The sequence below is a fragment of the Poecile atricapillus genome, chromosome 4 (assembly GCF_030490865.1).
Source record: "Poecile atricapillus isolate bPoeAtr1 chromosome 4, bPoeAtr1.hap1, whole genome shotgun sequence".
Taxonomy (NCBI): domain Eukaryota; kingdom Metazoa; phylum Chordata; class Aves; order Passeriformes; family Paridae; genus Poecile; species Poecile atricapillus.
In genome coordinates, this window is record NC_081252.1 from 33730179 (window position 1) to 33745075 (window position 14897).

The following is a 14897-nucleotide window of genomic DNA, read 5'->3' on the forward strand; positions in this document are numbered from 1 at the left end:
AAAAGTTTTAGAAATACACTACTGCATGGCAGTAGGTATTAAATCTTGGTCACTTTTTTTGTTTTATTCAATTGAAAGTAAAAATATCAATTTATTTATGAATATAAGAAATAATTTTATACATTGTAAAATAATTGTTCTTTTTTTTCCTTTAAGAACGGAAAGACAGCAAACAAATTCTATCCATTACGAAGAACTTCAAAGTAGAGAATATTGGGCCTCTTCCTATAACAATTTCATCAATGAAAATCAATGGTTACAGTTGCCAAGGATATGGATTTGAAGTGTTAGACTGTCAAGAATTTTTCCTGGCTCAGAACTCATCACGAGAAATCAGCATTGTGTAAGCACTAACAAATTTGTTGACAAAATAACTGAAGTGGAAATTTGAAATAATTAATTTCAGAAACAGACACTCCAATAGCATACCACACACAAAATTTTGAATAGAAATTTAGTAAGCATTTCCCTCAGGATAATACTAACAAATGGATAATACAATACTGGTTCTTAATATGACCCATTATTTTTAAAAAGAAGCATTATGTGCTTTTATCAGTGCATTATGAAGTAATAAATTAAAACAAAAGAGTTGGCACAATTTTTTATTTGCTTGTTATTCTCTAAGCTTGTTCCAAGTAGCCTGACCACAATCGAGTCATGTTTTCCCAACACTGCACATAGTCTAAAACTGATTCTCTTTAAACTATCCTTGAGTGAAAGATATTGTGATGTAAACAAAAGTAAAGTTAATGTTACTGTATTCAAGTAACTGTGATTTCCCATACAACAAATTTCACCTCTACTGATTGGAAAGGCAAGTTATACCTTCTAGCAATCAAGTAAAATAATGAGATGGTCAGGGAGGTGGAAGAAGAGAAAAATCTGATGTTTCTTCTGCTTTCTGCATCTTTCCAGTGCCTTTTTGTATCCTAGCACCTAGCCCCTTCTGAAATCATGCTGGCTGTATGCTAGACAGCTGTGCTTTTGTTACTTAACCTGAGTTGATCATGTGCATTTCCTTGATAAAAGGAAAACATGTCACAGAGTGTTGTGAGTAATAAGAGTATTGTGAAGAGTAATGATAAACCCACACATTTTGCCAATTTAAGATGACCTAATGCCACCTGCACAGTTTAAGCAGATAGCAGACTCTTTATTTAACTGTACTTGAAAAAATATTTTAATGTCATATTATTTCATGTAACTAAACTAACTAAATAAATTTATTATTAGATGACTAAATCAATAATTTATATTAATAATGAGGCAATATTTTAGTAATTTTAAGAAGAAATTAAATTATTGGTAAACGTTATTAAATTAGTTTTCATACCTATTACGATTGTTGTTGTCATACTTTTCGTATTTTTGGTATCAGTGTGACTTCAGAAAATAAAATTCAGCCCAACAATGAAAAAGTAACACCACCTCTGTTTTTCCTGACAGATTCACCCCTGACTTTACATCTTCATGGGTAATTCGTGAGCTCACACTGGTGACTGCTGCTGATTTGGAGTTCCACTTCACGCTCAACGTGACTCTCCCTCACCATCTATTGCCTCTGTGTGCAGATGTGGTGCCAGGACCCAGCTGGGAAGAGTCTTTCTGGAGGCTCACTGTCCTCTTTGTAAGGTAGGGCTTTCCTCACAGCACCCCGGAGTTCCTGCAAAACGCAGTGTATGTGAATGTTGTGGTGACAACACACACGTGCTGATGCATCCCTAACTGAAATCCATCCCCATGCACACTGTGCTGCTGCTTCCATGGTTTGGATGCTGGAAACAGGCACAAGTGAAGCAACAGCGGTGCCCACTTTGCCTGGTTCTAGATGCAACAGAAGAAGACTGCAGGGTTCTGAAAAACCAGGAATTTTTCATTCCGTTTTCCTGCTAACAAAATTTACACTGCGTGATTGATGAATTAGAAAGATTTTTTTTTGATCCTTATATGTTTGATGCAATTAATACACCAAGGAGAGAGAGGATATTTTGCATCTACATTTTTAGTTCTGAAGTGTGACGGCATTTGTAGCTCATTTTATGCCAGCATTTTCTCTAGGAAAAGAGAGACAGTATTTAATAAATACCAAAATAAAGACAATGACTATCATAAATGAACAGCAGGCTGATAGGTATTCTATTATGATATGAGGTAAGACTCACTAGAACAAAGTTACTTCTAAATTATCTTCAAATCAAGGATTATCTCTTAAAATGAACTTTTTCTTTGTTCTATTTCTTTTCTTTGTAAAGTTCATGACTGTATTATTTTATAGAGCTAAGAACTAGTAAGGGCTATAAAGAAAAACAGGAAAAGAAAATACTGTTACAACTATAATTTTAAAAGCTGTATTTTGAGTTTCTTGTCTGTTTTTTTACTTAAAATTTACTAACAAAATATTTGAGAAGTGTATCTTGTTAGAAGCTTTTTACCTCTTAAACTGAATATTCTTGGAAGTTGTAGAAACCAGTATCTGTTGTTTTCTTTGGCAGTTTGTCCCTGCTTGGAGTGATTCTGATAGCCTTCCAGCAAGCCCAGTATATTCTAGCAGAGTTCATGAAATCAAGGCAGAGGCCAAATCCTAGTGCTTCAGTGCCACAGCAGAACAGCAGCTCTGTTGACGTAATCAGCTCTGATTCCTACAAGTAAAAATACTTTTTTTTTTCTTCTTTTCTACCCAGTTTATTATGGAGTGGTGCTTTCTGTCTGTATTTTGATATTACTGTGGGCTGGTTTAAAGGAGACAGTGTTCCAAGCAGCCTCTTTTAGAGAACTTCCACCTCAACTTAGGAGGAATGGAGGAACTCAGGGATTTATTAATCTTGAATATTGCCAGTAATACATAAGGTAAAAAATTGTGTGATGAATGTAAAGGATATACCACACATGGTAGCCATGGAAAGAATGGAAAATATACTGATGGTTCTCAATCTGACCCTCTTGAGTGGTCAGTTAGGTGCTTTCTCACTGAAGCATGGAAGTGTGTTGAAAGTCTGAGCAAATACTTAGTCTTGCTGCATTCTCACTGAAATCAGAATGTGCTTAGCCAGTATGGTAAATTGAAGACCTAAAGCAATTTCATGGCTTGCGAATATGCCCCCCTTTCTTTCTTACAACAATATCTCATAAAACAATTCATGATGGCTTTGTGAAGAAGAACAAATCCCAAATTATTATTTTGTTTTTTCTTCAGGGGAAGCTGCAAGACATTTATGGATTCCTATAGTTCCTCAGATAAAGGTAAAGGGAAGGGCTTCCTGTCTGTAGGCACTTCTTCCAGCCGAAGCCAGAGTGCGGCCAAGAGAAGTCCTGCGACCTACAGCCACTCTCAGAAGAAACACAAGTGTTCAGTTTACTACAGTAAGCAGAAGCCAAACACAGCAGCTGGCAGTGCCATTGCAGCTGCTGATGAGAAGCAGAATCAGATTGCAGAGAACCAAATCTCAGCACCAAAAGAGGACATTTGCACTGATGTTGTCAGTGAGAACTGGGTAACTCTGAAATATGCAAATGGCATAAATGTTAACAAGAATTTAACTCTTCCAGAAGACTTTCTGGGTAAAGAAGAAAGTACACTGAAAAATACAGTTCTCATTAAAAATACTTCTTCAGAGTGTGATCTGAAGGAAGATCTTCAAACATGTATGTTTCCTAAGGAAACTAACCTTAAAACTTCAGAAAATCTAGCTGAGCTCAAAGAACAGGAGTTCTGTTCTGTGAAGATGTCCAAGAAGCTACCTGAAAGTCACTTGTCCAGAAATTCACCTCAACAACAGCCTGAACTGCAAGAAATTTCTAGGAAAATTAGTGGTAATTTTTCTCAAATTCTATCAGTCTAATTTACTAAGTGAAATCTTCTGATGAGTTCACTGTGATCAAGGTTTTGTCTTTTTGTGTGGGATAAGGGAATGTGGTGTTTCATATGTGTTCACTGTGATTTGTCTGTTTACATTCCAAAGGAAGCAGCTTACATTTAAAGTTGTTTCTTAAATCATAAATTTGCTTGGTTTACAGATTTCAAGCTTGTTGCTATAGCATTTTGGCTGTTAAAATAATTGATGTCATAGATCTGTTTAGAAGACACAAATTGCCCTTTTCAGATATTCAGAAGGATCCCAGTTTGCTGTTTTCAGGTCCACTGGAAATATGGTGCTTGAATCACTAAGCAAGCACATTCAGAAGCAGATATATAGAACTCCTTTGATAAAACCACCCAAAATAACAAAAACCTGACATCAGGATGTGAATTTTTATTGTGTAGGAATCTGCAAATCAGTGTTTTCCTTCGTAATTGCATAGCTATATTTTTTTATCTTGTTTTCCTTTTTTTGAAATAGTGGGGCTAAGCTGCCTGGGAAGTCTCACCTCTTAGCTTCACAATTCAAAATTTTAAGAACAGTAGAAGAACACCTGTGAGGAATCAAAAGCAGGATAGGAGAGTGTATCCTCTGGAAGCTTGGCTATACTGAGGCACTTGGCAAATTGAATGGTGAAAACTGTCATTTGCTGTAGCTGTGGCAGTTTATTTAGGGGAGTGAGCCATCAGGGATTTCAGGCCCTGCTGTCTTGTGTAGTTGTTACCATGGGCTTGTTGCTTCTTGTGTTGCTATCTGTGAGCTATAGCAGGTACAAGTGTGCAATATCAGGTGAAGGCAAGATAGTTTCACTCAGTCTCACAAGATATTTTGAGATTCTTCATATGCTCCTAAAATGCACTGTTGCTTATTCTTTGCTTTGAATTAGATCATTCAGTGTATTTGGTAGTAAAGCACTAAATGTAATCTCCCTTGTTGCCTCTTAGCAGTTATGGTTTTCTGCACTATCAGGCATGTGAGTATTTCTGTATTCAAAGACGTTTAGTAGGATATGATAAGCATAAAAAGTACCATGTTGCAGTGTTTGCATTTTGATTATAGTTACAGACCTGGTTTTGTGCAAACAGGGAGTTTTAGGACCTCGGGTACTCCCATGCTGGAGAGCAACACAGCGTTATTTAGAGCTATGGCTGTCTCCCTTGCCTGGTGTTTCATTTACATGTGCTCCTTTTGCAGTCCTCATGGCTGCCTGCTCCAGAGGGGGGCCAGTGTCTGACTCAGAGCTGGGATGTTGTAGTTGGTTGGTAGGAAACTGTAAAATGTTTGGGCGTGCCTTTCCCTGTTGAGAAGGCCAGTTCAGTTCAGTAAGTGATGACATTTCTCATGCAGAGCCTCTGAGAGCTTCAGTAGCAAAAACGTGGATGTAGTGTAGATCTCTGAGATACCTGGAACCGATCAGAGGCAAAGTTAATTCTGTCCTGGCCCAGGCAGAGGAATGTGACTCAGCTGAGCAACTCAGCTAGTTGTTGAGGCTGGCTTCCTCTTGAAGCTTTCATCTTTCAGACTCTTAGATCAAAGTAATTCTTCTTCCTCACAAGCCTCTCAAGTAAAAAAACTTTTAGTGTGGAACCCGTGCTAAAGAAAGGATGGCTTCACTTTGTCTTCATAGTGAATGCAGAGGACACTTCAGAAGTGTCAAGCACCAAGTAAAGGCTGTCCTTTCTCCCCACCCAGATTGCAGGGTTTTTTTCGCTTTGTTTTTTAGCCCAGTGTTCTCTGGCATCAGACTCTACCTTACAGACCCATGGCATTTGAGCCCCAAGTAGCTCAAATTCAGATGAGATGAGCAGGATTTGGGTAATCTGTGCATGTACTAGGAGTGGTGTGCTCATGACCATGAACCAACACAAAGCTACTTTTTGCAACTGCTGTAAGAATTTTTACACAGCATTAGCTTTTGATTCTGAAATTTTCAGTATCGTCAGCCTAAACATTAGTCTTGTAGTGTTTTAGAAAGCAACACAAGGCTGTTTTTAAAGAAAGGTATGTGGTTATGATTGGGATCCCCTTCTCTTCCCATGCAAACTGTTGTTACTGTTTAATTGTAGGGAACAGCCAGCAAGTGCCTCTCAGGAATGAAACAGAAAATTGTGAGACTTTAAAAAAGCAGATCAACATAAAGCCTTCCACAGAGAAAAAGATTAATAAGGGATCTAAGGAAGAGACTCCATGCTGTGCAAAAGAGGAGATTACTTCTTCTGAGGTTGGTATTGTGATCTTTCTTCTTTTCAAAATTAAAATTATCTTTTTATACTTTATGTACATATATATACACATACAGGTATGTATGTATATGTAGGGACTATTATGTAGAGTCACAGGTCTGAAATACTGTAAATCAGATGAATGAGGAAGTTCTACTGATGTATTAGTGCTGCTTTATGGAATGGTGAACAGTTTGGATAAAAATCAAGACAGCCATATCACAGCCAGAGATTGCTACTGTCAGAGCAGGCAGAAGGATAAAGATGTGGGAACATTCTCTGGAGGGGAGGTAGGCTTTTCAGGCCTGATCTCCAAACCCAGGGCTTTGCATCAGAGCCTTGCATTTGAGAGTGCAGCAGGCAGAAGCTCTTTAGTAGATCGTTAAGTTGCTGAGAAGGATTGTTCTTCACCCCTGGTTTCTGCATATGATAAACACATCGGACTTTTTGTACCTTTGTTGCAGGCAGCAGCACTAAAAGAACTTTATCAGGCAATTAGTAAACCTGAGAATTTGGGTTATGTTTGTATTCTGTCTACTGGATAGAAAAAATCCCATGGCAAAACAGAGTAAGGAAGGATTGCTTACATTGCTTGGTGAATATGTCAGAAAAGACAAGGTCTAATCTTGCTTTGGGAACTGTTTTTATAAACTTCTTTCCATGTGTGGCTAATGGTGCTCAGTTTGTTTCTTGCATTTTTTGAAATGACTAGAATTTGTTGGTAACTTACTCCATAATTTCCTCAGCTGTAATTCAAATGAATGCCTTCCCCCACCTCCCCCAGCTGCTGAGGAAAGGGAGGATTTATTGCTGCTGAACTTGCACACCAGCTGATCATAAATCTGGCAGATGTTTTTTGTTTTTAGCACATTGGGAATTTTATTGACTGCTTTACTTTTTCTCCCCCTACCATTTTTTTATTTCCCTGGAAGTCAGAGCTAGATGCTGTGAAAGGGAAAATGCTAAGTTTGGGAATTCAAAAATTTCTCTCTCATCATCTCTTGCTGTCTTGATGGGCAGTCTTGGAATGGCTGGTTAAATTGATGGTGCTGGAAAGAGGATGTGCTGTGGAAAGCCACTAAATCATGAAGTAACTATGCATTTGGGTTGGGTCATTTTGTCCAGAGAAATTTAGCTAGAAAAATCCAGTGGAGTTAATTGACTAAGTTAAGTTCATTTTATAATGTATGTATTGTCTCAGCTTGTATTTTTGCCTTTAGCAAGAAGATGCATATAGGAAGAAGAAACCTCAGGAGAAAAAGGAGGGAAATGTACCAAATATGAATTGGAATAGAAATAGAACATCTAGGAAAAATAAGAAGAAGAATGTAAATATATCTACAAGGTATGTATTGCCTCACTAAATCATGAAAAAACCCAGAGTTGTTTTAATGTTTCTGCAGGTTTTGCATAGTACATTAGGCAGGATTGCTTTATCTATTTAAACAAACACACTTTAATCGTGGCTTTTGAATTTATTTTTAGGAATGTGCAGTACTAAGTATCACCAGCAAAACAAAGAATTTAAAAATATTCAGTTTGTAAGTCTGCATTTGTACAGATGCAGCCCATTCTGCATAGCAGTGGTAGCTCACTGGTAGAATCAGGGATGTGCTGTCTCTGAAGTTTGGATGGTTAGCTTCCTTCCCCTTGTGTATTGTCTGGAGAAGTTCCAATCGTGTATTCTCTTCAGTGAAAAAAGGAAAATAAAATTGTTGAAATGATTCCACCTTCAGGACAGAAGAGTCATCTGCTATATTGAGTAACTGGGGGAATGTTGTCCTCTACCAGTTTTGGAAGAGAAATGTGTAGAAATGAGACAGAGGTTTGAATTTTTGCTGTAAGGATTAAAAAAACTGGAGCAGCACTAGATTCTAAAGAATATTGAGTGAACACTTCCCCCCGCCCCCCTGAGAATTGTTTTAATGCATTTTAAAGTCAGTTGTAAATTACTTCTAAATATATATATTTTTTTTCATATATTTTAAATTTAAGTTGTTTGGATTGTTAAAAAATACTGGTTACAAACTGCTTCTAGAATAGAAATACATCTGAGGAAAAAAAATCCCACTTCTTCCCTTCCCCCAGCCCTTTGAATTAAGGTCACAATCCTACAAAGCCTTCACAGACTTAATTTTTATTGCGAGTGCTTCTACTGAGGTCAGTGGACTTTAAAAGGAGATTGTAAATCTGAAAGGGCTGTTATAACTCATTGTGCACAAATTTCTACTCATTTTGTGGGAAGTACATGTGTAAATCTTTGCTGGATGCACACCTTTATTGGTAGGAAGGGTAAAAAACAAGCAGTGAAATACTGAAGTTCAGTATCTGTTCCTTGAACCAATTCAGCAGTTGCTACTTTCTGAGTTAAAATGGAACTGTTCCATTTCTGCAGAAATTTGACAGCTGACTTTTAATAATTTTTCCTTAATACTTTCTGATTATGACATTGGATACAGACATTTCATTTCACTTGTACTAGCAAAAATTTAAGATTGCTTCAAATTGTGATTTTAATCTAGTTATAATTATGCCAGTGAAATGAACACAGGGCACATTTTTCTTTGTATCTTGATCTTTGTACACTGCTAGACTGTGTTTATCACTGCAACATCTAATTTTCTTCTGCCAAGTGCATTAGAGAATGGATTTAAATATGCACATCTCATTTTGCCTCTCCCCTTGACAAGTAGCAGTCTGTGTGGTAGGATATTGCATTTTGGGAAAGATTTTTTAGGTTTCTGTAAAGGTGGGGAATAAGATTCCCAAACCTACTGCTTCCTCTACTTTGCCTTGATAGCTGTGTGGGTCAAAGTGTTTAATGCCTGAAAAGGAAAAATGCAGATGAAATGTAAAATGCAAACATGTTTTTTTGGGTGTGGTTCTATTAGGGTCCCTGAGCAGAGTGAGTTGAAGCATATGTGCAGTGAATTTGAAAGGCCGGATCTGAGAGCAAATATTGGAATAAGAGCTTGGTGTCCTCAGAGTAACGGGGAAAATTGTAAAGCAGACCAAAAAGCTGGGAGCTTGTCCATACAGGGAGAAACAGGTAAGCTATCTTAACTGTCTTAAAATGGGGAAAGAAACACAATGTGGATGTTGTGGCAGTAGAGCATTCCTTACTTGAGAGACCTGTGCTTTTCTCCATTTTGAACCCTGATGTGAGATGAGAGGACTGGTATGATGCAGTGCCTGAAATAATAGCTGCTCACTTCTGAAGGGCTCTGCATGCTTCTCCATGGGATTGGTTGGCGGTACAAACCAGAAAATGAATCAGTCTGAAGCAGTGATCCATCAGTTCTTGGTTGAAGGAAAGACACACTGATAGTCTGCTTTTGTGTTCAAAAGAAAGCCACTATTAACGGAAGCAACTGTATCACTTTTAAAAAACACCACTAACTTGGGTACCTACTTTCTGTCTTTTCCATCAGGATTTTAATCATTTGTTTTCCCTGACTTCAGGAAAGAGGAGATCTGAAAAAATATACCAATTTCTATAGGATTGTCCTTTGCATCTCTGATGAGATACTAAGAAAAGAGAATCTAACATTCATGAATTCATCACTTGCAACATTTTGTCATTGCTCTTAGTATGCATGTTTCTACAGCCAGGATATGTTTCGTGTTTGAAGTATTAAGTGTATATTTCAAAGGACAGTATGCACTTCCTCTTTCAACCTATTACCTATAGCAGCACTGTATCCTCACTTGCATTAATTTTACTGGGATATCATGTAGGTCAGAAGCTCTGCGTTAGAGGCTGGTTTAGTTACTGAAGCTATCAGTAAATTCTTTCTCATTTCAGTAAATTCAGAGAATTAATGCAAATTCATGATTCAGATTACTTTTCCCTGACAAAACTTTCCTAAATGTTGCAACACAACTTTTTTTTTTTTTTTTTTTTTTTTTTTTTACCCAACTTTTCTAGAAAACTTTTATCAGCGGTCCAAAAAGAAGTGTTTGGAGAAGTTTTGTTCTGATTCAAGCTCAGATTGTGGAAGCTCATCAGGAAGTGTTCGTGCAAGTCGTGGGAGCTGGGGTAGCTGGAGCAGTACCAGCAGTTCAGATGGAGATAAAAAGCCAATGATTACTACCAGGCATTTTCTTCCATCCAGTAAGTTTTGCAAACAGCACCTCCTCACAGTAGTGGGCAGAGTTTCAGCCTCCCTGCTGAATGGGGGGACCTACCACGGCATGGGGCACGTAACTTGTCTTTTGTAGAGCACCTCTTAGACACACAAGGAGAGATGTAAAGAACTTTGTACTTGACAAGAAGTACCACACATTTCACGGAGATGAAGATGACTGTGGGGCTTCTTAATGAGCAATATGCACAGTTAGTTGTCTTGGAAGGATGGGAGAGCTGAGAGTCGCTATTGTCCAAAACAATTTTTGCCTTCAAATTTGTTTCATCACCTTGTTTGTTTTTTTTTTAAACATTGCACCAGTGAAGAATATGTGAAAGCAGTAGAAATCTGAGGATGCTGGGTTTGCATGGGTGTATTTGAGTCATAGGTAGCCAAAACACCTGAGCCACTTGAGTAGTATGAGAAATGTTAGCTGTGGTTCATTACTGCAATTCTTGAGTACCTGAATATCACTAAAGTACTTGAAAGTCACTACCATAATTATCTGGAGAGATGTGGCACTAGAAGAAAATTTTAAAGTGCTGAAGTGACACCAGCGAACTCAGCTTTGGGTACCTGCAAAAAAATGGCTTGAATTATTTAAAAATATGCAGGAACTTTAATGTGTATTTGTGTATGTATAAAACTTTACATTACTAAATGCTAGTGTGTGATCTCTCCAAATCTGTGATCTAATAGATAACAAATAGTGTGTGTATATGACTTTCCTGTTTGTTCAAATTATAATGCCTCTTAAAAAAAATAAAAGAAAAGAAGTAATTCTAAATTCAGACTTAATTCGATAGTAACAAGGAACCTCTCTGTTAAGACTCTGGTAATCCCTTCTAAATCATAAAATACATGTTAAGACTATGGACTAGTGATAATCCAGTGTGAGAGAAAACTTGATTAATACCATTGCTGATTCTATTTGTGTGTATGTATATTCTGTGCATACTTCTTTTTTTAAGGATCTTTGATTTTCACAGTCATTCTTTTCTTTAGGAGAGAATATTTCACAAAATGATTTTCCATCTGAAACTCCTATCACTCTAAATCTGTCTCATAACATCTGCAATACCAGGTAAAAAATTGAATCTACACCTGTAAGTCATTAAAGAAACAGCATCAACTTGAAGTCTTGTCTCAGTTTGATAAATAATACCTACCTGTTATCTTGTAACTTTTTATGATCATCTGATGGTACTTACTAATTGGAAGAAGAATCTTCTTCAGCACTTGAAAAGGTATAAGCAAAATTGATTATGCTGCATAAGTACAATAAAAGCTTCCAAATGGAAAAAAATGGAAATTGGGTTTCCCCTTTCACTTCTTCCAGATCCTAGCAACTTACTACATTTACATTACTGTTTAGTTGTATTAAAGTAGTAATGTTTTGGGGTTTTTTAAAAAGGTGAGAATAAGACTTTCAAGTTGATGTTATTCTTTTAATGGGAATAATGTTCTCCTAGGATACACAGCATGAAAATTGATTCCTCCCTCCCCCATATTCTTTTCTCCCTCTTTACTGTAGTAGAAATAGCATCTACAATTTTTATTACTATGAATCCTTATTTCACTTCTCATTCACCACTCTCTGTTTTCACTAGGAGAAATAATCCAGTCCTTTTTCTTTGGGATTCTGGTGCTTGAAAATGTTTCCTTTTATTCATTTTTACTAGTTTTTTTGACGGCTTTTGATGAATATCAAATTAACGCTCATGTGTCTCTATGTGTCTTCAAGGACATAAAAGTAACATAAAAGTAAACAACCTGAAAGTTTTTTAAACATTATAAGAGGTCCTTACTGATCTTCATGAACTATAGTTTGTTTTTCAGTTTTAGAGAAGAGCAGTTGAATTAATTTGCAATAGGTTGATACTTCAGTGATAAAAATAGGATAATTAAGGTGTATTAATTTTATTTATTTTGCATGTGTGATAAATAGCTGGCTTTTAATTGGGAAAAAAACTTTAAAAAATTGCACAGTGGTAATTCAGAAATAGGAAAGATCAGGACAGTGGGAAAGCAAGAGAATCATGATATTTGTTAGAATATTTTTTACATCTCTGTATATTTCCTTTGAAATGGTTTGGATTATGAGATTTAAAAAATTAAATTTTCTTTTCATTCAGCAGAGACATGAACAGCATCCCCCAATATCCTGAAACCTTATGTCCCAATTTCACTGACATAGCTGCAGATCCTGACAAAAATAAAGGTCAGTATTAACAGCTGAAGCTGTTTCTTTTGCATTTTGTCAAGCAGTTTTAGTGATGTTGGTAATAACCATGCACCAACTTGATAGACACATTGTTACTAGAATTTGATTTCCTTCGAAAAAAGGCACAAAGCAAATTTAAGCAAAATATAAGTTTATCTATATTACAAGCAAAATATAAGCAAAAACCTTGACAGTTTTTGCTTATTACCTTGATGATTTTTGCTGCATCTTCTCTTGTGCAAAGGCAGCATTTAGCTTTCAACTCATGTTCTAGGTATTCTTTTTTCATCTTCTTGCTTTGCACAGATTAATGTCCAGAAGCAATGCAGCTGGGAGATCAAGAGCACTGCTTACTGTGTTAAAGTGAAGTTTGGCATGAAATCAAACATGACCGTTTTTGTCTCTAAATTTCCACAGTTAGGACTTGCTCTCTTTGAAAGTAATAATGAGTGAGGTTGTGTAGCACTGTTAAAATGGTTGCATTTTCATAGTTTCCATCTCAGAGGGAAATAATACTAGCTTTTTGAGTGGGATTCATAAAGGCATCATGCTACACGGTGAGGTGGAGTTTGAAAGCTGGTCAGGACACATGATTCTTTGGGCAGCAGCACTCTCTGCCCTTCTGCTGTAGGTTTAAACTGTGTTTGATAGGATACAAATGCTGATTAACCTTCTTCCATGGTAGCAATATTAATATGTATTATGTGAAATAATAAAATAGAGCCAATTTTGCAACCCTTGTCTCTTCGAAATTGCTAATTTGGAATTTGGATTTTTTCTTTACTCCAGCTGCCAGTTCTCATAGAGTTGATAGGAACCAAACATCTGTGGTCAGTCAGGACACTCAGTCCGTGAAGGGCAGCACAATGAATATCTGCCATAGAGACTAAATACAGAATTTAATGAGTTCACTAATTATCTTGTCAGGAATGGCTCCAGTGTGTTAGAAACCTGACCCTGTTCCTGCTGGGTTTATGTAGTTGAACTTCGGAGGTGGTTACTGACTGCGGGATGGGGACAAGTAGGCCAGTGGGGATTGCATCCCTGCTGTCTGTCCTGCTTTGTGGAAGGATGCCACCTTGGCACTGGCAGCTGAACACTGAAAGATCCTCAGCTGGAACTTCTTGCCCTGTTTAATTGAATTCCAGTTTATCAGTTCAAGTCTTATATGTATCTTTTTTAAAAAACAGAACTTTGGAGGTGTGTTTAAAGACTGGTCTTCATCACAAAAAAAATTGCTTAGTAACTCTGGGTTTTTTGCTCTAGCAGACAGTCCTTATTGGGGACCTGAGAATAAAGTGTCAGTGTGACTGAATCTGCAGTCTCCTTCCTGTTACTCTGCATTTCATGCCCCTTTCCTTTTTTAGGTCTTTACCCAACAGGAGACTTGTGGCCTGCCCAGCCGGTCTGTGTGACAAACAGCTTGAACTACAACCTTGAGAATAATATACCATGCATGATCCAAGAAACCCCCTCTGTCCACAACAGGCAAGTTATGTTTTGTGTAAAAAGTACAGTTAATGCTTTGTTCAGGCTTCTATAATGCAGAGGACTGTACTTCACTCATGATATTTGTAAAGACAGATGATAATTAAAAAAAAAATTTCTGCCGCTTCAATCTTTAGTTGTTAATGCTCTTCCATGAGTACATTCCTGTTTAATTTTACTAAGACAAATTCACTGCTCATGTATAGATATTCTAGAACTTTTTTCAAGTTTAATGAAATACTTTTTGGAAAGTTATTAATTCCTTTTACTTCTTTTGCAGGCAGAGGGCCTGGCTTGAAACCAGTTGCCCTCTTGCTAAATGCATAGCTTGTGTATGCTGCATGGTGTATTATGCAGTGTGTACTTGTGTTAATTGGCAGGAACAGACATTATTATAAAGACAAATATTCCAGTATAAAGGTGGTTTAGGGATACAAGTTGGTATGTTTCAGGCTCTGTGTATATCTGGGTTGATCTTCCCTTAGTAATGAACTCGATTAATTCTATTTTACACTGCTCACACAGCAAATTTCAGTAATGAAAGATGTGCCACAAACTACTGAGCAGAAATACTCTGCCATCACATAGCAGTGAAATATGGCCAGTACTTCAGGTTGTATCCTGTCATCCAAAATGATGGGAGAAGGACCTGGGGGTCCTGGTGCACAGCAAGCTGTCTCTGAGCCAGCAGTGTCCTTGTGGCCAGGAAGGTCAGTGGTATCCTGGGGTGCATTAGGAAGAGCAATGCAAGCAAGGAAAGGGAGGTGATCCTGCCCCTCTGCTCAGCCCTGGTGAGGCACATCTGGAGTGCTGTGTCCAGTTCTAGACTCCACAGTCAGTGCAACAGAGGGAGCTCATGGAGCACGTCCAGCAAAGAGCTACAAAGTTGTTTAAGGGTCTGTAGCATCTCCCTTACAAGGAAAGGCTGAGTGAGCTGGGTCTGCTCAGACTTGAGAAAAAAAAGACTGAGACGGGA

The 14897-nt window shown here is 37.5% G+C and overlaps 1 protein-coding gene across 14 annotated transcripts in view; it reads left to right on the plus strand.

Moving 5' to 3' along the window:
- The window catches only part of TMEM131L (transmembrane 131 like), an 83367-nt gene that overhangs the window by 64424 nt on the left and 4046 nt on the right, over positions 1 to 14897 (plus strand). For 12 of the 14 annotated variants that reach the window (XM_058839183.1, XM_058839178.1, XM_058839180.1 and 9 more), the window contains 11 exons: positions 157 to 343; positions 1450 to 1635; positions 2496 to 2648; positions 3197 to 3813; positions 5927 to 6081; positions 7303 to 7427; positions 8974 to 9131; positions 10011 to 10196; positions 11215 to 11293; positions 12345 to 12430; positions 13801 to 13921. In XM_058839183.1, coding sequence (XP_058695166.1) covers positions 157 to 343; positions 1450 to 1635; positions 2496 to 2648; positions 3197 to 3813; positions 5927 to 6081; positions 7303 to 7427; positions 8974 to 9131; positions 10011 to 10196; positions 11215 to 11293; positions 12345 to 12430; positions 13801 to 13921 — 2053 coding nt within the window. The remainder of the gene's footprint in view (positions 1 to 156; positions 344 to 1449; positions 1636 to 2495; positions 2649 to 3196; positions 3814 to 5926; positions 6082 to 7302; positions 7428 to 8973; positions 9132 to 10010; positions 10197 to 11214; positions 11294 to 12344; positions 12431 to 13800; positions 13922 to 14897) is intronic. The other 2 variants (XM_058839179.1, XM_058839192.1) reach the window with 1 other exon arrangement.